The following is a 23,936-nucleotide window of genomic DNA, read 5'->3' as shown; positions in this document are numbered from 1 at the left end:
TCATGGGTGTGCAGGATGAGGAAAGCATACTTAGAGTCCATATAAACATTAATCATTTTTCCTTCCCCTAATTCCAGAGCTCGTCAGGGCACAAAGTTCAGCTTTCTGGGCTGAGGTGTCTGGGGGAAGAGACCCACTTTCCCTAGTTTCTTCTAGGCTCACTACAGCATATATTGCTTTCCTCTCTCCTTTTTCTACAAAACTACTGCCATCTGTGTACCATTCTTCTTCTGGGTCGGATAAAGGTGTCTCTGATAGGTCCGGGTGAGAAGAGTATAACTCATCTATAATTTGCATGCATTGGTGATCCAAAGGGGAAGTAGGGGAATCTGGCAGTAAGGTGGCTGGATTTAAAGTCTGACAGACCCTCAACTTTATTTCTGGAGTGTCAATGAGGAGGACTTGGTATTGGGTTATCCTTCCCCCCGTCATCCATCTATCTCCTTTAGTTTCCAAGACTGCTTGCACCTGGTGAGGCATATACACCATGGTGGGCTGACCCAGGGCAGCTTAGACACCTCTTGAACCATAAGAGCAGTGGCCACTACTGCCTGAAGGCAAGTAGGCCACCCTCTGACCACCTCGTCTAGTTGTTTTGAGGGGTAAGCCACAAGTTGTAATACAGGCCCCATCATTTGCCCTAACATCCCAAGAGCAGTTCCTATCCTTTCAGAAACATAACGGCCTGAAAGGCTTTTCCAAGTTCGGGAGGCCTAAAGCTGGGGCTGTAGTGATAGACTCTTTTAGGGCATTAAAGGCAACCTTGCAGGTCTCATCCCAGTCAAGTGGCTCTTCCTCTTTCCCTCTTAACTTTTCATATAGGGTTTGGGCCCGATTGCCATAACCAGGAATCCAGATCCTGCAAAACCCAGTCATTCCTAAAAATCCCCTAAGCTGTTTTTTTGTTTGGGGGTATGGGGTATTTAAGATGAAGGATTTCCTCTGGGCGTCGAGCATTCTTTTTCCTTCCATTATTATAAGTCCAAGTTATTTTACTTGGGTTAAGCTAATCTGAGCTTTTTGGGGGGATACTTGATAACCCTTTTCATACAGGAAATTTAAAGTTTTAATAGTATCCATTTGAGAGCTGGTAAAATCTGGACCAGCTATGAGCAAGTCATCCACATACTGTATTAGATGACTGTTTGTTCAAGTTAATTCCTTTAGTTCTCTCCCCAAGGAAGTCCCGAAAATATGAGGGCTGCCCCTAAATCCTTGTGGTAGTCAAGTCCAGCAAAGTTGTATGACTTCCCTTGTTCCCAGGTCCCACTACTCAAAGGCAAAGAGTTTTTGGGATTCAGGATGGAGAGGAATGCAAAAGAAAGCATCCTTAAGGTCCAAGACTGAGAAGTACTTAGCATTTCCTGAGATTTGGGATAGGAGGGTATACGGGTTTGGGACTATGGTGTGGATGGGAACCACAGCTTCGTTAACTGCTCTTAGATCCTGGACAAATTGATAAGATCCATCTGGTTTTTTAACAGGCAAGATTGGAGTATTGCAGGGAGACTCACAGTTGATTAGAATTCCAATATCTCAGTATTTGTTAACTAATGGCCTAAGACCCTCAAGAGCTTCTAGTTTTAAGGGATATTGTCTTTTCCAGGGATAGGGAGCATTTTGCCTCAGGAGAATCTTTACTGGTGGAACATTTATGGCGAGGCCAGGGCTGGAGACATCTCACACCTGGGGCTTGACCTCGTCTAAGAAAGGGATGGACTCCTCCTTTTCTACATCTACTGCAAATATTCAGACACTAGGCAAATGAAATTATTGGCTTCTAGCTTTCCCCAAGTCAGTCTGGTCTGGAGGCAGCAAAGAAGGTCTCTCCCCAGTAGGGGAGCAGGGCAACCAGGGATGTTTAAGAAGGGGTAGGTAGGTTCCTTGCCAGTTGCCCACCTTACAGTGGAGGGGCTTAGTAAAATATCGGCTTTGGGGTTTTCCATCTACCCCATCACCATTTTAGTCAGGGAGTCTAAAGTTCCTAATTGGAAAGAAAGAACAGAGAAGGTAGCCCCCATGTCTAAAAGAAAGTTCACATCCTTACCTTCTATTTGTAGAGTCACCCAAGGGTCAAGCGGAGAAGGAAATGGCAACCCACTCCAGTATTCTTGGCTAGAGAATCCCGTGGACAGAGGAGCCTGCTGGGCTGCTGTCCATAGGGTCGCACAGAGTCGGACACGACTGAAGCTACTTGGCATGCATGCATGCATGCATTGGAGAAGGAAATGGCAGCCCACTCCAGTATTCTTGCCTGTAGAATCCCAGGGACACAGGAGCCTGGTGGGCTGCTGTCTATGGGGTCACACAGAGTTGGACACGACTGAAGCAACTTAGCAGCAGCAGCAGCAGAAGCAGCCAAGGGTCGAGAGGAGTGATCTGGATCTCACCATTCGAGGGGGTTTCTTGAGCCGCTGGGCATCATCAGTCCCAGTCGCCCAGGACTAACACAGAGGGAGCAGGTGTAGGGGTCCCCACATTGCCTTCCCTTAAGGGCGATATGGACACTCCCCTTTCCAATGCCCATCCTCTCTGCAGTAGGCACACTGAGTGTGTCTCAGCCACAGTGGATTTTTAAGATCCTTTTTTCTTCCTTGCTGTTCCCGTGACTCTTGCATAGTGGCAGGATGAATCAAGGCCAGGATTTTAGCCTGTTGTTGGGCCAAGGCCTGGGTCTGCCTCTCTATTCTCCTATCCTTTTGGGCTTCCTTTTGCTCCCTTTTGGCTTCTTCCTCCCAGTCCCTATTCAAAAACACCCTGTTTGCCTCCTCCACCAAATTGGAGATTGGGTCTCTGGTCCTTTTCCTAGTTTTTGTAATTTTCTCCTTATGCCTGGGGCTGCCTGGGTTATGAAGGAATGGGCCAACAGGACTCTTCCTTCCATACTTGTTAGATCTGCCTGGATAAAGCTTTTAAAGGCTTCTGTGAGTCTTCCCCCCAAAAAAGCTGGATTTTCATTCTCTCCCTGTGTAACCTCTTTTATCTTATTATGATTAACGACCTTTCAGACACCCCGGGTCATTCCCTGTAGTAAGCAAGTAGTGAGGTGTCTTAAGGATTCCTTTCCTGCCCTTGTATTGGGATCCCAATCTGGCTCTGTAGAGGGGATTGCCTCTTCCGCAGGGGCCAGACTGATATCCATCCGCTGTCTTTCCTCAACCACTTTTCTAGCCTGATCTAGGATTCTAGCTTTTTCCTCATCATTACAACACCGGGTGAGGATGACCATTATGTCCCTCCAGGTGAGGGAGAAGTTAAGGCTAAGATGCTCAAATTCATCCCTAAATTTTTGGGGGTTCTCAGAATATGAACCCAATTGCTCCCTACATTGGGTAATGTCTTGCATGGATAAAGGAACATGAATGTGCATAGTTCCGCCCTCCCCATCTGGTACCTCTCTTAGGGGGCAGATTTTGTCTGAGGATGACCTTTCCTTCTGTAGAGGGCAAAGCTTACTTCCCGATTGTAATCCCATGGGGGACGGGACATATGGAGGAGAAGCCAAGGCGACTGTAAGTGACTTCCCTTCAGATCCCATGACTTCCGGGACTAGCCTCGTGCCTTCAGTGTGTCTGAGCTTCCTTTCCCCATGACCTCTCTGCTGGAGCTGGGGTTTTCAAGAGAAGGTCAAGGGGATCTTCTGTTTCAGACCTTGCCAAAAGGACTTTGAAAGAGCATTTATCAAAGTCTTCAAGCTTATATTTTCTCTTTTTTTTTTTGGAATCCTGGTAGAGGGCCATAAAGGCCTGGACATAGGGAACCTCCTTGTATTTACCCTTGCGTTTGCAATATAGACTGAGCTGTAAAATGGTGTTGAATCCAAGTGATCCCGACTGGGGCCATTTTTCCCCTCCTCCCAGGGAATAAGTAGGCCAGTATTGAGTACAGTATTTGATAACTTTTTTTCTTTTTTAGCCCTTCCAGTTGGTATCCCTTCCAGTGGGCCAAAAGACAACCCAGCGGGGTGTCTAAAGGGAACCTAGGCTTATTTCCCATTTTAACTGGTGGTATAGTTTATATCTCGATCCCAGGGGACCATTACTGGGATGGATGCCCCTGTAGCTGACTCTAGAGAAATTGTAAGCTCTCTCCTGGTCCCAAATTGCCTGATTGTATATGTGCCAAAGGAAATGTTCAGTAGTAATCACAATCAACGGGGCTGTAGGACTGGTCCCAAAAGGTGAATTCACTGCTAAACATATGTCTAGGGTGTTAATTTTCACCCAAGACCAGGTGCAACTATACTAAACCCCGTCAATCACCTCCACATAGAAGCATTCAGCCAAATGCTCAGTTAAATGGCTGAATTTATAGAAACAGGGCACCGGATGGAGGGCTTCTAACACCCAATTATCTCCCAAAGAACAGAAAGCACAATTGATGAGGAGCAGAGAGTGTAGCCGTTCAGAAAATCTCTTAACAAAGACCCAGAACTTCAGGCGTAAGTATTGACAGAGTAAACGGAAATACCTTGGGTCTTCAAAGAGAGGAAAAGAGGCCAGGTTGAGAGAGAAGGAGTGGGAAGAGACAAGAGGTCTAAGAGTGGGGAAGAGAAAGAGAAAAAAAGGGGTGGCCTTACAGATGTCTCCTGCCACCTGCAGATATCCAGGCATTATGGGACTTTTCCCTGTGCCTCCAGAGAAGGGAGGACTGGAACTCGGCCCTACCAGAACCAAAATTCGAATTCTCTGCCAAGAGGAGGTGATCAGTCTCTAATCCTCAGCTCAGGCTGAGGCCCTTCGACCAGATTCCTGCATCCAGGACCGGGGGACAGAAAAAAATGGGATAGGATAGGATAGGTTGAAAAGAGGGGTGAGATAAAAGGGGTGAACAAAATCTCTTGTTCTTTACCTGGTTGGGGCACTCTGGCCAGTTGTCCGCATCAGGAGGAGACCAGGGACAAACGGGTCCCAGTTGCGGCCACTGGGTCAGATCTGTCGGCAGGCAAGCTGCTCCTGGAGTACCCCGAGTGGTCCGGATGTCAGCCCCAGTAAAAATGGGGGTCCCTTCGTGGTTGCCAGTTGTTGTAGGAAGTGGGGCCCCCTCCAGAGCCCCAGGAGCGGCCTCTTGTCTAACACTCGGAAAAGAATTGTCCGAGGAGACATATGCTGACAAAGCAAGGGACTTTATTGGAAGAAGGCAGCAGGGTAAGGGAACCCAAGAGAACTGCTCTGCCACGTGGCTCGCAGTCTTGGGTTTTATGTTGATTGGATTAGTTTCTGGATTGTCTTTGGCCAATAATTCTGAGTCAGTCCTTCCTGGTGGCGCACGCATCACTCAGCCAAGATGGATGCTAGTGAGAGGGATTCTGGGAGGTGGATGGACATGCGGTGTTTCCTTTTGACCTTTCCTGAACTCTTCCAGTTGGTGGTGGCTTATTAGTTCCATGTTCCTTGCCAAGACCTCCTGTTGTAAAACAACTCATGCAGATGGTTACTAGACAGGCTGGCCAGGGTGGGTGGTTTCAATCAGTGTGCTTCCCCTAACATGTGTAGCCCTCTTGGCAGGTCAAGAAACAAAAGAGTATCTGCACTCCTAGAAGCCTGCCTTTGCCTCTTCTCAGTCACTTTTCCCAGCCCTTATTCCCAAAGGATGACTAAGCAAAAAGCTGACTTCTACCCAGAAATAAACCCAGGGGCCTATGGTCAATTAATCTACGACAGAGGAGGCATCGATGTACAATGGAGAAAAGGTAGCGTCTTCAATATGTGGTACTGGGAAAATTGGATAACTACATGTGAAAGAATGAAGTTACAACATTCTCTAACACCATACCCAAAAGTAACTTCAAAATGGATTAAAGACATCAATGTTAAAGTGGCTAGTATAAAACTCAGAGGAAGACATAGGCAGAACACTCTTTGACTTAAAGTACAGCAATATCTTTTTGGACCCACCTCCTAGAGTAATAAAAATAAATGGCACCTAATTAAACTGAAAAGCTTTTGCATAGCAAAGGAAACCATAAATAAAACAAAAAGACAACCCACAGAATGAGAGAAGATATTTGCAAATGAAGCAGCCAAGAAGGGATTAATCTCTAAAATATGTAAACACCTCTTCCAGCTCAGTATGAAAAAAGCAAACAACCCAATCAAAAAATGGGCAGAAGACCTAAATAAAAATTTCTCCAAAGAAGACATACAGATGGCCTACAGGCATATGAGAAGATACTCAACAGCACTAATTATTCAGTTCAGTTCAGTCACTCAGTGGTGTCCGACTCTTTGCGACCCATGAATCGCAGCACACCAGGCCTCCCTGTCCATCACCAATTCCCGGAGTTTACCCAAACTCATGTCCATCGAGTCTGTGATGCCATCCAGCCATCTCATCCTCTGTCATCCCCTTCTCCTCCTGCCACCAATCCTTCCCAGCATCAGGGTCTTTTCCAATGAGTCAACTCTTCGCATGAGATGGCCAAAGTATTGGAGTTTCAGCTTCAACATCAGTCCTTCCAATGAACACCCAGGACTGATCTGCTTTAGGATGGACTGGTTGGAACTCCTTGCAGTCCAAGGGACTCTCAAGAGTCTTCTCCAACACCACAGTTCAAAAGCATCAATTCTTCGGCGCTCAGCTTTCTTCGCAGTCCAACTCTCACAGCCATACATGACTACTGGAAAAACCATAGCCTTGGCTAGACGGACCTTTGTTGGCAAAGTAGTGTCTCTGCTTTTTAATATGCCATCTAGGTTGGTCATAACTTTCCTTCCAAGGAGTAAGCGTCTTTTAATTTCATGGCTGCAATCACCATCTGCAGTGATTTTGGAGCCCCCCAAAATAAAGCCTGACACTGTTTCCACTGTTTCCCCATCTATTTCCCATGAAGTGATGGGACCAGATGCCATGATCTTAGTTTTCTGAATGTTGAGCTTTAAGCCAACTTTTTCACTTTCCACTTTCACTTTCATCAAGAGGCTTTTTAGATCCTCTTCACTTTCTGCCATAAGGATGGTGTCATCTGCATATCTGAGGTTATTGATATTTCTCCCGGCAATCTTGATTCCAGCTTGTGTTTCTTCCAGCCCAGCATTTCTCATGATGTACTCTGCATATAAGTTAAATAAGCAGGGTGACAATATACAGCCTTGACGTACTCCTTTTCCTATTTGGAACCAGTCTGTTGTTCTGTGTCCAGTTCTAACTGTTGCTTCCTGACCTGCATACAGGTTTCTCAAGAGACAGGTCAGGTGGTCAGATATTCCCATCTCTTTCAGAATTTTCCACAGTTTATTGTGATCCACACACTAATTATTAGAGAAATGCAAATAAAAACTATTGGCGGTTTCACCTCACACCAATCAGAATGCCCATCATCAAAAAGTCTACAAACAATAAATTCTAGAGTAGGTGTGGAATAAAGGGAACCCTCATGGTTGGTGGGAATGTAAATTGGTGTGGCCACTGTTGAGAACAGTATGGTGATTCCTTAAATGACTAAAAATAGAGTCACCATATGACCCCACAATCCTATTCCTTTGCATATATCTGGAGAACACTCTAATTTGAAAAGATATATGTACCCCACTGTTCATTGCAACACCATTTACAATAGGTAAGACATGAAAGCAACATAAATGTCCACTGACAGATGAATGGATAAATATGTAGTACATAAATACAATGGAATATTGCTGCTGCTGCTAATTCGCTTCAGTCGTGTCCGACTCTGTGCGACCCCATAGACGGCAGCCCATGAGGCTCCGCCATCCCTGGGATTCTCCAGGCAAGAACACTGGAGTGGGTTGCCATTTCCTTCTCCAATGCACGGAAGTGAAAAGTGAAAGTGAAGTCGCTCAGTCATGTCTGACTCTTCGCGACCCCATGGACTGCAGCCTACCAGGCTCTTCCGTCCATGGGATTTTCCAGGCAAGAGTACTGGAGTGGGGTTATTCAGCCATAAAAAGAATGAAATAATACCATTTGCACAACATGGATGGACCTAGGGATTGTCATGGTAAGTGAAGTAAGTCAGAGAAAGGCAAATATCATATGGAATCACTTATATGTGGAATCTTAAAAAATGATACAGGTGAATTTATTTACAAAAGAGGAATAGACTCATAGAGTTAGAAAAGAAACTTATGGTTATCAAAGGGGAAAGGTAGGAGGGGAGGGATAAATTAGGAGGTTGGGGTTATGCACACTACTATGTATGAAATAGATAATCACTGAGGACCTACTGTATAGTACGAAGAATTATACTCAGTACTCTGTAATAACCTATATGGGAAAAGAATCTCAAAAAGAATAGATGTATATATATGTATAAGTGAATCATTTTTCCATATACCTGAAACTAACACAACATTATAGATCAACTATTCTCCAATATAAAGTAAAAATTAAATTAAAAAAGAAAGCTGACTTCTAACATCACAGATTAATTTTTACTGTTTTGTAAAAATTTTATATAAGTGGAATCAGATCTAGCATCTTTCATTCCGCATAATATTTATGAGAGTTATCCATGTTGTGGCTTGTATCAGAAGTTTTTTTTTAGCATTGCTGTGTAGTATTCCATTATATGAATATACCACATGATACATTCCTCTCTTAATAGATTATTTTCAGATTGGGATTGTTAAAAATAATGCTGCTAAAATATCCTCATACATGTTTTGTATACCTATATATGCAGTTCTGTTACATCTGTACTCTGGTAGAATTGCTGGCCACAAGAAGCACCTGTGTTTAGCTCCTATAGAAACTATAAAAGTGGTTATACCACTTTACACTCCCACAAGCCATGTATAAGAGTTGGAGTTGCCCCACGTCTTACCAACACTTGGTTTTACTTTCAGTAATACAATGAATGTGTATTAGTGTCTCATTTTAGTTTGAATTTGCATTTCCTGATGACTAATGAGCTTAACTTCCTTTTGATGTCATTAGTGACCATGTCGTGGAGTGTGTGTGTGTGTGAAGTGATTGTTCAAGTCATTATAAAAATTGAGTTGTATTATTGGGGCTGCTCTGATGGTTCAGCGATAAAGAATCTGCCTGTCTATGCAGAAGATATGGGTTTGATCCTTGGGTCAGGAAGATCCTCTGGAGGAGGAAACGACAGCCCACTCCAGTATTCTTGTCTGGGAAATCCTATGGGCAGAGGAGCCTGGCGGGCTACAGTCTGTAGGGTCGCAAAGAGTCAAACACAACTGAGAAACTAAACAACAGCCACATTTATCCTTTCGGTCCCTGTTTAGACCTTCATGTATCTCCATGCTTCCATGTGGGATCATTTTCATTTGGTCTGAAATGCTACCTTTAATATTTTCTTCGGAGCAGGTCTAGTGACAAATACCCTCATTTTTGTTTTGTCATAAAATACCTTTCTTTTCCCTTGACCTCTGTATACGGGAAACTGCTACTGCTGAGTCACTTCAGCCGTGTCCGACTCTGTGCGACCCCATAGACAGCAGCCCATCAGGCTTCGCCGTCCCTGAGATTCTCCAGGCAAGAACACTGGAGTGGGTTGCCATTTCCTTCTCCAGTGCATGAAAGTGGAAAGTGAAAGTGAAGTCACTCAGTCGTGTCCAACTCATAGCGACCCCATGGACTGCAGCCTACCAGGCTCCTCTGTCCCTGGGATTTTCCAGGCAAGAGGACTGGAGTGGAGTGCCACTGCCTTCTCCATATGGGAAACTAAGTTGGTTATTTTCTTCCCACTTTGATGTTACCATTCTTTTGTCTTCTGGCTTCCATTATTTCTGTTGCGATGCCAGCTGTTATTATTGTTGCTCCTTTGAAGTTTATCTCATTTTTGTTTGTTTCTAACTGCTTTTTAAGGTTTTCATTTAGACTTTGATGTTCGGCAATTTTAACATGATATGTATGCTTATTGAGGTTTTCTTCATATTTATTCTACTTGGAGTTTAGTTTGATATTTTAGCAGTTTGGGAAAATTCTTAGACTTTATCACTTTAAGTATGGCTTCTGACCCATTCTTTTTCTTCTCTTTTCTATCTCTGTCTCTCTTGCCAACATTTTTACTTTTCTGTAGGTCTTTCATGCTTTTTGATTCTCTCTTTTCTTCTGACTTGCCTCCTAGTTAGTACTATTTATCTTTATAGCTGTTTCTAATATATTAGAGCCACTGTTGATTTCTTAATTGCACTTATTTTATTTTTCAGTTCTAGGGTTTTCATTTCATTTCATATCAACTATTCTAGTTTTTAGAATAGTTTCCAGTCTCTGATAAATTCTCTATCTTGTCATAATTTCTTGAGCATATATTAATTATGAATATTTTAAGTCCATGTCAGATAATTACAGAATCTCTATTTGTTATGGGTATATTTCAGTTCTTGGATTTTGATCATTTCTTTTGTTTTTGTTGTTGGCATGCCATGGTACTTTTAACTAAATATCAGATATCTGTAGTAAAAATTGAGATAATTTGAGGCTCTGGATGAGTTGTCTTTCTCCAGGAAGATTTTACTTTTGTTTGTTGCAAATATTGGATTAGATACAGTTTGAACTGATTCAGTCATAACTTGAGTTGATTAAAATCTGTACTTCAGCTGTTATGAGGGATTATCTATTTCTGGTCACCCTTACTCCTAGTGTCTAGTCTTCGGGGTTCCCACCAGAAAGCTTTGGCTGTATCCAGGACTACTATAGAGCCAGAATGTCAATAGTTGCTCCCACACTCACCAGATTTGAGAGACTGCTGAAAGCTGTGTTCAGATTCTGTAATAGTATAACCACTGCCATCATACAGGCAAATGTCTCAAGGGGAAAAGCAGCTTCAGAATTTTCTCTTAGGACTTTTCTTTAAGATCTTAGCTCCAAAGTACTGAGGGCTTTGGTAGATCTCTGATGCCTTTGAACAGGTGTTTGTACAGTTGTTCTTGGCAGAAATATTGGACCAGAACAAACTAATCTGCCATTGCCAGCATGGAAATCCTCTTTTTTGCTTTCTAATGCATTTTAAAGGGAATTTTAAAAGCATGAAAAGGTCAAATTATACTTTTTTTTTTTCATTTTAAATGCTCATTGACAGCTGTTGATAAAGCTAATATATTGTTCTTAAGTCAGTCTGTGCAAAACTGGCCTTTGAATTCTGGCAGAGTTTGGGGGATACATATGAGATGATGTGAAATTATTATGAGTTTGTGCTATAGCTAAGAACCAAAGCAAGTAAGGAAAATATGCAAATACTAACAAGCACATGAAAAGATGATTGTTCAGTCGCTAAGTTATGTCTGAGTCTTTGCAACCCCTTGGACTGCAACACGCCAGGCTTCCCTGTCTTTCTTCAGCTCCCAGAGTTTGCTCAAACTCATGTCTGTTGAGTCTATGATGTCTTCCAACCATCTCTTCCTCTGTCACCCCCTTCTCCTGCCCTCAGTCTTTCCCAGCATCAGGGTCTTTTCCAACAAGTCAGCTCTTCACGTCAGGTGGCCAAAGTATTGGAGCTTCAGCCTCAGTATCAGTCCTTCCAATGAATATTCAGGGTTGATTTCCTTTAAGATTGACTAGTTTGATCTTCTTGCTGTCTTAGTGATTCTCAAGAGTCTTCTCCAGCACCGCCATTCAAAAGCATCAATTCTTCAGTGCTCAGCCTTCCTTATGGTATCATGAAAAGATACTCTATATCATTAGTCATTAGGAAAATGAAAACTGAAATCAGAAAAGATTACCACTTCACACCCACTGGCATGACTAGAATCGAAAAGTTAATAATAAAAATTTAAGTTAATAATAATAGCAAACATTGGTGAGTGTATGGAGAAATTATAACCTTGATGCACTGCTGGTGGGAATGTAAAATGGTTCAATCACTTTGGAATACAGTCTGGCCATTCCTCAAATAATTAAACATAAAGTTACCATATGACCAGGCAGTTCTACTCCTACAGACCCAAGTAAAAACATGTTCATATGCAAATGTTTGGAGCAGCACTCTTCATAATAGCCAGAAGGTGGAAACAACACAAATTTTTATCAACTGATGAATAGATAAACAAAATGTAGTATATCCATACAATGGAATATTACTTGACCATGAAATGAATGAAGGACTGATGCATGTTACAGTATAGATGAATGTTGAAAATGTTATGTTAAGTGAAAGAAACCAGTCACAAAAGACCACACATTACATGATTTTATTCATATGGAAGTCCAGAATGGGGAAATCTATAGAGACAGAAAGTAGTTAGTGGTTGTTCATGACTGGGTGGGGGAAGGGATAGAGGAATGAGAGTTAAAGGGTACAAGATTTCTTTGTGAAGTGATGAAAACATACTAAAAGTGACTCTGATGACAGGTGCACATATCTGTGAATCTACTTTTAAAGGAGCAGTGAATTATACAGTTTAAATTGTGAATTGTATGGTATGTAAATTATGTCTCAATGAAACTGTTAGAATAAAGGACCAAAGCAATATTTGTGATAGCAGCTGGAGAGGGAAAGTGGCAGATATGGATGTGAGCTCAAAGTGATGACAATCTCGCTCATTTTCAATCTTTTCATTAACAATTTATAATTGTCAGGGCCTGGAGTGGAGTTAAAGCAGAACACAGGGTCCTATAATAAGTGGTCAAAAATAACTCAAGTAAGAGTAAGCCATGGGTTCCAGCAAGGACAGTGATCTGGATAACTGACCAGGGTGATACCACTGCTGAGATAATCCAGACTTGTCTTAATCCTGGTTGGGCCCCACATCCTGAAGCAGTACTTAGCTTCCTTAGTTCTTCTTGGGATCAAAAATTGCTCCGTTCCTAAAGCTCCTTGTTTTGCAAGTCTCTCATGTACCTAAAAGAGATTCTTTAGAGTCTAAACTTAGATTTCAAAGACTTTTTCTAATTTGGATCCTACTTTTCTGGAAGTGTTGGAAACAGGTGCAACTTCATGATTGAGAAAGGCACATAAAGCAGATATATTCGCATAGGAAGCCTATAAACAGAGAAGTCACCCTCTGAGAAGGGGCTTTAAGAGTTCTCACTTACTAATACTAATGCATATATATGGAATTTGAAAGATGGTAACGATAACCCTATATGCGAGACAGAATAAGAGACACAGATGCATGGAACAATTTTATGGACTCTGAGGGAGAAGGTGAGGGTGGGACGTTCTGGGAGAATAGCATTGAAACATGTATATTATCATATGTGAAACAGAACACCATTCCATGTTCGATGCATGAGACAAGGGCTCAGGGCCGGGGCAATGGGATGATCCAGAAGGATGGGATGGGGAGGGAGGTGGGTGGGGGGTCCAGGAGGGGGAACACATGTAAACCCATGGCTGATTCATGTCAATGTATGGCAAAAACTATTGCAATGTTGTGAAGTGATTGGCCCCCAACTAAAATAAATAAACTTATAAAAAAAAAAAAAAAGAATTAAATGAGATAAACTAAAAAAAAAAAAAAAAGAGTTCTCACTTAAGTTGCATCTGTGAGAGGTTTAGAGCTTCAATTCCCTGTTCGGGGTTTTTTTTTTTTTTAAAGGAAGTTCATGGATTATACAGTTTTTAATTCATCCATTTATTCAACATACATGTATCAGTTACCAACTTTGTGCCAGTCACTATGCTAGGTGCTGGTAGTAAAAATCTGTATGAAACAGTGGCTACCTCAAAGAGCTTGCACTAAACCCAAGGTACCAAGTGATGACATAAAGATATCCATGATGTCTGTGAGCAGTTGAAAATTTAGAAGAGAAAGATCATAATTGAGTAAGATTTTGGAGAAGGCAAGTGATGGAGTACAGTACAGGTAGATATCCTGGCTCCAGATAGTAAGAAAGACACGTTGTCTACTGAATGAAGAGCAAAAGAGGCAAAACTCACAGCCTCTCAGAATCTGGTTGAGATTTCCATTTCCAGAAGCTTCCTGTGCAAAGTCCTCCAATTTCCCTCTGCCACTGTGTACTGTACCCCTTCGGATTGTTTTACTTCCTGCCTTGAAGTCATTAGCTATTTTTTGAAAAAAATATTCCACTCAAGCATTTTGTGAATTCAGTCATTTTATTGAAGATCCAGTGGAGAGTAGTCACTTTACAGAGAACACCCACTTCCCAGTGGGTCTCCATCTTGGGAACAGCCTCGGTTCTCTCTCCAAAGCCACAGAGAAACTGCTGACCTTGTCCTACAAATAGAATTCCCCTCCTAAGAGGAATCCTGAGGAATAAAATGTTCTCCATCACTTAACAGAGATTAAGGTTTTGGTGTCAAGTCAGGAAATGAGAAAATTCATTCCTAATAACAATGAATTTCTCTGTGAAATAGGAAGACTTTATTTGGAGGAGTTCATTTGGCTGGAATTGAGTGGGAAGAAGCTTTGTAACTGTGGCAACTATTTGGAATATTGCCACAACCTCCCTTTTAGCTTTACCTCAAGTGATGTCTCGCCTTCTAATAAAAAATAAAAACAGCAGAATGCCCCCTGACCTCCACCCCGACCCCCACACACACTCATCGGAAATGAGAATAAGATTATTAAGGGATATTAGGCTTCTATGAAGTGCCACATAAATGGGAGGAACCTCCAACTGACCCCCTTTTTGTGTTGACTCTGGGAAGAGAAGGTTGGGAAGTGATGTCAGGAATGTTTCCTCATTTAAGTCTGAATAAGTAGGTATTTGCATGAATATCATCCTAGCCATTCATTAGATAACCACTTAATTCTAGAAGTAGAAATGTACATTCCACTCATTTTGTACAGGATCCTTGTCTCCCAAGTATACCTCTCTTCCTGAGCACCTTTCTATCAGTGACATTTTGAAGGGAGCCCCCAACAGTAGGAATAATGGTTGAAGGCAGTGCTTTCAAGGTAATTTTCTTGCATTCTCAGAAGGCTTCAGTGGTTAAATGCTACAAATCACCAATTGGGTGATAATTGGCTAATTCTCTTGATAGAGGAAAAGGTGTTATTTGGAAGTAATTGACCTAACAAGAGAAAAATGGATAGATGCTTAAAAAATTGTTTGGGTCATTGCATTGTTAAAAGTAGTAAGTAATTTTAAGTAATGGTAAGTAACCATAAATATAACAATGTAAATACTATATGTATATGAATATATAATTAGCATGATAATTTATGCTTAGCTCATCTTCTACATTTGACGTTCTTTTTCTTATAGTGGAAAAAACATAAGGACTAAAAGAAATGGATCCAATACTAGATTCTTAAGATCTGTAGAAGTTTGTAACCACACATATAAAAGTATGGACTTCCCAGGTGGCACAGTGGTAAAGAATCAGCTTGCCAATGCAGGAGATGCAGTTCCATCCCTGGGTTGGGAAGATCCCATGGAGGAGGAAATGGCAACTCACTCCAGTATTCTTGTCTGGGAAATCCCATGGACAGAGGAACCTGGTGGGCTACAATCCATGGGATCGCAAAGAGCTGGACACAACTTAGTGACTGAGCACAAGCACATATAAGAGTATATCACCTGGGATAAACCATGATGAAAAGAATGTAAGAATATATGTATATGTATAACTGCGTCACTTTGCTATATGGCAGAGATTAATAAACATTGTAAATCAGCTATACTTCAATAAAAACAAAAAATGTATCAGCAGTATGTACTGCTTTATAATGCTCCATTGAACTAACTTCTCAGGAAAAAAACTCAGTACAATTACTTCCCAGTATACTCCTGTGATAGTATTTCTGTCTTTTAAATTTGATCAGTAGATGACAGTCTTTCCAGAGAATGATATCAGTGATTTAAATCTGTGCAACAAGACTGTGAGAGAAACTGATGCTTTAAGTAAAACTGAGCTTCTTCCAGGAAACTTAACTACCAAAGCTCCATTGATTCAGAACGTAAATAAAAGAACCCTTTATTTCCACACATTTTAAATTATAAGTAAAGACAATTTCATTATAGGAACATTGCATTTTAAGAGGCTCCAGTTTATACAGAGCAGCAGTGCAATTTTGTGGGCAAGAAAACAAAACCCAAGGAGGTTACCATTTCTCCAGTGAGGCTTGGAGAGACCAGAGTAAAACCAGAGCGAGACTCTCAGTTCCTAACTCGAAACCCCACCTCCTGTCCCTCCCTTCTCCAATATTTGGAGGTGGTGGCAGCCTACAGAAAGTGACTGTATTCCAGTTTTGACCACACAGTGTGTGCTCATGGGTTAGCACTACATTTTTAAAATAATAGAACTCACAGCCAACAGTGTGGTGCTCTCAGACATAGTACCATGGTCCATTCAATGAGCTACATCTTGACCCCACCCCCAACATACTGCTGCTCTGTATAAACTAGGTAAACCCATTAGCCATAAGTCATTTTAAGAAATAAATAACAAAGGTTGAGATTGCTTGAAATATTAAGGCCTTTTAGCCTAAGACAGACAGATTCTCAGCAACAGTGAGGTTCTCACTTCTTCAGCAATGTACAGAATTTAAGAAAATAACTGAAGACCAAAGAAAAGTGAGCAATCTATAGTCAGTATATATATTTAAAAGATCCTACAAATAGGAAAAGGAGTACATCAAGGCTGTATATTGTCACCCTGCTTATTTAACTTATGTGCGGAGTACATCATGAGAAATGCTGGGCTGGAAGAAACACAAGCTGGAATCAAGATTCGCGGGAGAAATATCAATAACCTCAGATATGCAGATGACACAACCCTTATGGCAGAAAGTGAAGAGGAACTAAAGAGCCTCTTGATGAAATGAAAGAGGAGAGTGAAAAAGTTGGCTTAAAGCTCAACGTTCAGAAAACTAAGATCATGGCATCTGGTCCCATCACTTCATGGAAAATAGATGGGGAAACAGTGTCAGACTTTATGTTTTGGGGCTCCAAAATCACTGCAGATGGTGATCGCAGCCATGAAATTAAAAGATGCTTACTCCTTGGAAGGAAAGTTATGACCAACCTAGACAGCATATTAAAAAGCAGAGACATTACTTTGCCAACAAAGGTCCTTCTAGTTAAGACTATGGTTTTTCCACTAATCATGTATGGCTGTGAGAGTTGGACCGTGAAGAAAGCTGAGTGCCAAAGAATTGATGGTTTTGAACTGTGGTGTTGGAGAAGACTCTTGAGAGTCCCTTGGACTGCAAGGAGGTCCAACCAGTCCATCCTAAAGCAGATCAGTCCTGGGTGTTCATTGGAAGGACTGATGTTGCATCTGAAACTCCAGTACTTTGGCCACCTCATGCGAAGAGCTGACTGATTTGAAAAGACCCTGATGCTGGGTAGGATTGGTGGCAGGAGGAGAAGGGGACGACAGAGGATGAGATGGCTGGATGGCATCACAGACTCGATGGACATGAGTTGGGTAGACTCCAGGAGTTGGTGATGGACAGGGAGGCCTGGCGTGCTGCGATTCATGGGGTCGCAAAGAGTCGGATAGGACTGAGCGACTGAACTGAACTGAACAGATAGAGAGGAACTCATGAGCAGTATGTTATGGCATGTTCTCTGTTTCGGTTTCTACACTGGTACATGTTGAGGTTCTCAAGAAGAAATAGCTAACCAAGTCACTCTTGACTCCTCAGGAACTTATAAGTTGATCAAGGAAACAAAACAGACAATGTAAAATTCAGTTCACTCAGTCGTGTCCAACTCTTTGCGACCCCATGGACTGCAGCACACCAGGCTTCCCTGTCCATCACCAACTCCCAGAGCTTGCTCAAACTCATGTCCATCGGGTCAGTGATGCCATCCAACCATCTCATCCTCTGTCGTCCCCTTCTCCTGCCTTCAATCTTTCCCAATATCAGGTTCTTTTCAAATGAGTCAGTTCTTCGCATCAGGTGCCCGAAGTATTGGAGTTTCAGCTTCAGCATCAGTCCTTCCAATGAATATTCAGGACTGACTTCCTTTAGGATGGACTGGTTGGATCTCCTTGCATTCCAAAGGACTGTCAGGAATCTTCTTCAACACCACAGTTCAAAAGCATCAATTCTTCAGTGTTCAGCTTTCTTTATGGTCCAACTCTCACATCCATACCTGACTACTGCAAAAACCATAGCTTTGACTAGATGGACCTTTGTCAGCAAAGTAATGTCTCTGTTTTTTAAAATGCTCTCAGGTTGGTCATAGCTTTTCTTCCAAGGAGCAAGCGTCTTTTAATTTCATGACTGCAGTTACCATCTCCAGTGATTTTGGAGCCCAAGAAAATAAAGTCGCTCACTGTTTCCATTGTTTCCCCATCTATTTGCCATGAAGTGATGGGACCAGATGCCATGATCTTCAGTTTTTGAATACTGAGTTTTAAGCCAGCTTTTTCACTCTCCTCTTTCACTTTCATCAAGAGGCTCTTTAGTTCTTTTTCACTTTCTGCCATAAGGGTGGTGTCATCTGCATATATTTCTCCCTGCAATCTTGATTCCAGCTTGTGCTTCATCCTTCCCAGCATTTTGCATGATGTACTCTGCATATAAGTTAAATAAGCAGGGTGACAATATACAGCCTTGACGTACTCCTTTCCCAATTTGGAACCAGTCCATTGTTCCATGTCTGGTTCTAACTGCTGCTTCTTGACCTGCATACAGATTTCTCAGGAGGCAGGTAAGGTGGTCTGATATTCCCATCTCTTGAAGAATTTTCCAGAGTTTGCAGTGATCCACACACTCAAAGGCTTTAATGTAGTCAGTGAAGCAGTAGTAGATGTTTTCCAGGAACTCTCTTTCTTTTTCTATAATCCAATGGATGTTGACAATTTGATCGCTGGTTCCTCTGTCTTTTCTAAATCCAGCTTGAATATCTGGAAGTCCTTAGTTCACGTACTATTGAAGCTTAGCTTGGAGAATTTTGAACATTACTTTGCTAGTATGTGAGATGACTGCAATTGTGTAGTAGTTTGAACATTCTTTGGTATTGCCTTTCTTTGGGATTAGAATGACAATTGACCTTTTCTAGTCCTGTGACCAGTGTTGAGTTTTCCAAATTTGCTGGCATATTGAGTGCAGCACTTTCACAGCATCATCTTTTAGGATTTGAAGTAGCTTAGCTGGAATTCCATCACATCCACTAGCTTTGTTTGTAGTGATGCTTCCGAAGGCCCACTTGACTTCACATTCCAGGATGTCTGGCTCTAGGTGAGTGATCACACCATCATGCTGATCTGGGTCATGAAGATCTTTTTTGTATAGTTCTTTGGTGTATTTTTGCCACTTCTTCTTAATATCTTCTGCTTCTGTTAGGTCCATACTGTTTCTGTCCTTTATTGTGCTCATATTTGAATGAAATATTCCCTTGGTATCTCTGATTTTCTTGAAGAGATCTCTAGTCTTTCCCATTCTTTTGTTTTCCTCTATTTCTTTGCATTGATCGCTGAGGAAGGCTTTCTTATCTCTCCTTGCTATTCTTTGGAACCCTGCATTCAAATGGGTATATCTTTCCTTTTTTCCTTTGCCTTTCACTTCTCTTCTTTTCTCAGCTATTGTAAGGCCTCCTCAGACAACCATTTTTCCTTTTTGCATTTCTTTTTCTTGGGGATCATGTAAAGGACTCTCCATATTCAGACAGAGCAAGATGGGGTCCAAAGTATTTTAGTTGCAGTTGACCGTGAAGTAGACCAAGACAAGGAATCTGAGCACAGGTCTTCTAGAGGAAGGTGTAAGAACCATGGGAGAAGGGTAGTGAGACAGGGAAGGGAAAGTGGCCAATAAAGGGAGCATTATTAGACAACAGTTTCTGTGGGTGACTAGAAAATAATCCTGTGAGGAAACACCGATAAATACTGAATTAGTCAAAAAGTTCACTTGGTGTTTCCTTAAAATGCTATGGAAAAACACAAAGGGACTTTATGGCCAACTCCAAGAGTACAGAACACACACCTCCAAGTTATTCTACCCAAAGGGTAGGTAAATTTGGTTTGTTATATTCCAGCTCTTCTCAGGGCTAGGGTTGGGGGTATTAAAGGGTTCTCCCAGGGATAATAATTCCAGGGCACTTCTGCCTGCCTGGCACCTGGGCGCAGCAGGCTTCTGCAACCCTGATAAAAAGCCCTCAGGCACAGTAAGTGACCCTGCCAGCTGGAAGTCTACCTGTGCACATAAAACAGAAGGGTCCAAGGAATGTGGGTAGCGGAGTGACCATGGCCGCCACAGGAGGATTCTTGGTGGAGGTGAGACTTGAGAGCATTCTTTCTCTTCTCTCCTCAGGTCTATTCATGGTCCTCTCCCTATTGTCCATTGTGTACGGAGCCTTGCGCTGTAACATCCTAGCCATCAAGATCAAATACGATGAATATGATGTCAAGGTGAAGCCCCTGGCCTATGTCTGTATCTTCCTCTGGAGGAGCTTTGAGATTGTCACCCGAGTCATTGTCCTGGTCCTCTTTACCTCTGTCCTGAAGGCCTGGGTGGTCATAGACATACTCATCAACTTCCTCGGCTTCCTCTTCTACCCCTGGATCCTCTTCTGGTGCAGTGGCTCCCCCTTCCCTGAGAACTTTGAGAAGGCCTTCAGTCGGCTGGGCACCACCATTGTGCTGTGCTTCCTCACCCTCCTCTACGCCGGGATCAACATGTTCTGCTGGTCGGCGGTGCAGCTGAAAATCAACAACCCCGAACTCATCAGCAAGTCTCAGAACTGGTACCGGCTCCTGGTGTACTACATGGTGAGGTTCATCGAGAACGCCTTCCTCCTCCTCATGTGGTATCTTTACAAGACCGACATCTATATGTATGTGTGCGCACCCCTGCTGATGCTGCAGTTGCTCATTGGGTACTGCACAGCCATTCTGTTCATGGTTGTGTTCTACAAGTACTTCCACCCTTGCAAAAAGCTCTTTTCCTCCAATGCTTCTGAAAGCTTTCAGGAGTGGTTAAAGTGTGCCTGCTGTGATCGTAGGCGGCGGGAATCCTGCGAGTCTGCAGAAAAGACAGACCTAAGGTCACCTGCAGACAGAGAGGAGACCCCTTCTAGCAGTAAAATAAGTTCCATGCCCAGCCAGATCTTGAATACTGATGAGCTCTCTTCTGCTTAATGGGACCGGAGTCTCTTGAGGCCCAGATATAGTGTCTGCTGGGTTGATCCCTGTTGTTCATGCAAGTGGCGGGCCCTGCACAATTAACAAAGCAGGAATTTAGCTCTCAACTCCTTGTGAGTTGCTCGCCTTTAGAGAGCTCTTGGGCAGATGAGTGGGAACCGTGGAGAGAAGTCAGGGGAACTCGTGAGTGTTGCAGCAGCAGCCTAAAGCACCACCATTCACAGTTGACCATGTTCTCCCAGACGTTACTGGCCTTGTCATTGACAAAGTACCCATGATATCTGAGTTGGCTGTTGAGAGCCATCACATAGGATGAGGACAGGGGATTTCTTGTGTTCTAGTTTTCTGGACTACTGGTTTAGGTAGCCTAATGTTTTATTATCCCTGAGAAGAGTTCTCACCTAAGAGCTGTCTGATGACCAGAGATGGTCACTGGGGTCTTTGCCATCAGCCACATCATTCCTGTCAGAGTTTTCAGAGAAGGCTGTTCAAGTTTGGTTTTTGAATAGACAAATGTTCCGTTTTCATCTCATTAGGGCTCTTTGTACATAACCAACCATAGCAACCTTGGCCTATTTCTCATTGACTCAAAAGTCTAGATTTGCAAACTCTATTCTTAAAAATCCATGGATGCAAAATTGAATTCTAAATTTGGTTACGGAAGCCATAGAATTTTAGAGAAGTTGTGTTCCTTCAATATGTTGGAGAAACCCTGGATCAAGGGGGTTGTTAAAATATCAAAATGATTTTGGCTTTTATAAGCAGAATTCTTACCTTCTTGTGATGGTTGAAGATGTGAATCTGCTAGAAGGTAGGCTTAACCTCTTCAAGATTCAGTCCCATCCTACAGTTTTGGAAATTTCCAGTAGAATTGGCTAGGATTTATCTTCTTAACAAAGAAGAAAATAAAACTCAGTCTTTACTCCACCTCTTCTTTGCCTGTCAGGAAAGTTTCAGACAAGAGTTACCTTGGTTAACCTAAGTTCTTCTAGAAAACTCCATAGAAATTTCTCACCTAGCACAGGTATATAGGGCATTTTAATTTTCATTATTTGAAGGAGCAGAGTTCCCCCCTTCAGTTAGATGCAGACTTCAGAAACTTAAATTTTACAAAGAGATGGCATGACCAGAAGGTTTTTATCTTTAACTGAATGTACCTTGATTTGGTACGATTATGAGTTAATTTGAATAAGAACTTCAATTTTATCCTCCTACACTCTCTATCTTCAGTATAATTTCTCCTATAATTTAGAACCCTTTTTCTTTCATAAAAGGATTTGTAGAATCTCCTCAGTTGTCCAGGGAAAATGCCTGGATCTAGTGCCATTATTTCTACCATAAAAACCTTGATAATGAAATACCTGGGAGCAGGTGACCTGTCACTGACAAGGCTGGACATTGCAGGTCAGTCAGGGTTGACAGTCTTAGGACCCTAATGGCTGAACTTTCTGAACCATCCAGTTTCTAATAGCTAGTTTGTCAGGGAACAGGTTAAAATGGTGAGTTTGAGCAGGAGTTGTGGTCAGAATTAGACCAGGATGGAGAGACTTGTACTTCCCCAGCCTTCATTTGGAAGCCTGTTTCAAAAACCATTACAAAATCTGGGCCTTCAAATACATTTAAAATCATTTTAATGTAGCATGTAGGTAAGCATATTGAGTGACCCCAAATCAAACTAACAGTGATGGTCTGTCACTCTCAAAGCCTAATTTTAAGCCACATTTATGAGGATATTTATAAGGTTTGGTAACTAAATTACACATGTTGTTATCTTTAACTCTTGATATGCAGATACCCCCACTTTGGGACCATATACATGTAGTCACTTTGGGGAAAGAAACCACTGCTTTTTTCATGGCAAAAATTTAAAACCTAGTGAACTGAGAAATTTTTTTAATAATTTATATTATACCTCTGAAATGGCAAAATTATGCAGAACTAGGTTGCCCTAAAGACAAACAAATCAGCAAATCGCCTTTCTTGAGAGTTAAAACATTTTTTTCTGTTATAATTCCAATTTTTAAAACTCTCAGTGCTTTGTCTAATTAATTACATGCCTTAACTTGTCATAAGAGATGCACCAACTGAATCACTATCATTTGACTGGATGGAAGTGAAGTATTTCCTCCAAATATATTGAAACAAGGTCATGAAACATGTTTAGACTTTCTTCATTACTGGAGACAGTGCAGTATAGAGGTTGGCATCACCCTGCTAACCCAACAAATTACTTACTTGCTCTCTGCCTCAGTTTCCTCACCCATCAGATTTGCATGATATTCTTGCCCAGCCTACCTCACAAGGTTGTCAGCAGAACAAGTTTAAATAATAGCTGTGAAAATGCTTTGAAAATGTATTTAAAGTGCCATGCATGTTTAAAGGAGTTGTTTTTATAGTTACTCAAATCCCGAAACAGGTTATTGTTTTTGTTTTACTGTTAGAAAAGAAACAAGTAGCATCATTCACATGAGTGTCTTCAGGGAATATGTTAGCCTTTGACCTTATGGAAGGACAAGTGTAAATGGTCTTTACTCTTAGAGAGAACTCAGCAGTTGCCCTTTCTCTTACCATCAGTTACTTAAAAAAATTAGCACTCAAGCTTATAGTACTTGGAGGAAAAAGACCCACTGAAATCTGAGAAATTGCTTTTGATAGCAGATGAGCTTATCATTTTTGTATCTGTCATGTTTCATAAAGGATATAACAGCATCTTTTGTTAATTTTGCTTTACAGTTTGAATGCCTGATCCTGCTAGACTTTAATTGAATGTGGATATAATCTTTTCAGCCTTGTAAATGGGAAAAATAAACTTTAAAATTGATTTTCAAATGCAGCATTTCCTTGGAAGCCTCCTTAGAACATTAGTGCTATGGTTATGAGTGTATGTATCAGTACTTCTCAGCCGTACATTGTGGATGAGAGCTTTTGCAGGCTGCTTCTCAGCAGCCATTCACTCTAATAAATGTTGTTTATGTTTCTTTGTATAATAAATTAATTTTTCAATTTC

At 41.8% G+C, this 23,936-nt stretch overlaps 1 protein-coding gene across 1 annotated transcript in view; it reads left to right on the top strand.

Annotated features, from left to right (window-relative positions):
* XK (X-linked Kx blood group antigen, Kell and VPS13A binding protein) overlaps nucleotides 1-23,936 on the top strand; it is a 58,131-nt gene extending 34,195 nt beyond the window's left edge. The window contains exon 3 of the mRNA XM_081566511.1: nucleotides 20,100-23,936. Within this exon, the coding sequence (XP_081422637.1) occupies nucleotides 20,100-20,926 (827 nt within the window). The 3' untranslated portion in view covers nucleotides 20,927-23,936. The remainder of the gene's footprint in view (nucleotides 1-20,099) is intronic.

Source organism: Giraffa tippelskirchi, chromosome X, assembly GCF_054371585.1.
Source record: "Giraffa tippelskirchi isolate mGirTip1 chromosome X, T2T-mGirTip1v1.2.pri, whole genome shotgun sequence".
In the NCBI taxonomy this organism is placed as follows: Eukaryota; Metazoa; Chordata; class Mammalia; order Artiodactyla; family Giraffidae; genus Giraffa; species Giraffa tippelskirchi.
Note: the sequence above shows the minus strand (reverse complement) of the source record. Positions and strands in the feature narration are given on the sequence as shown.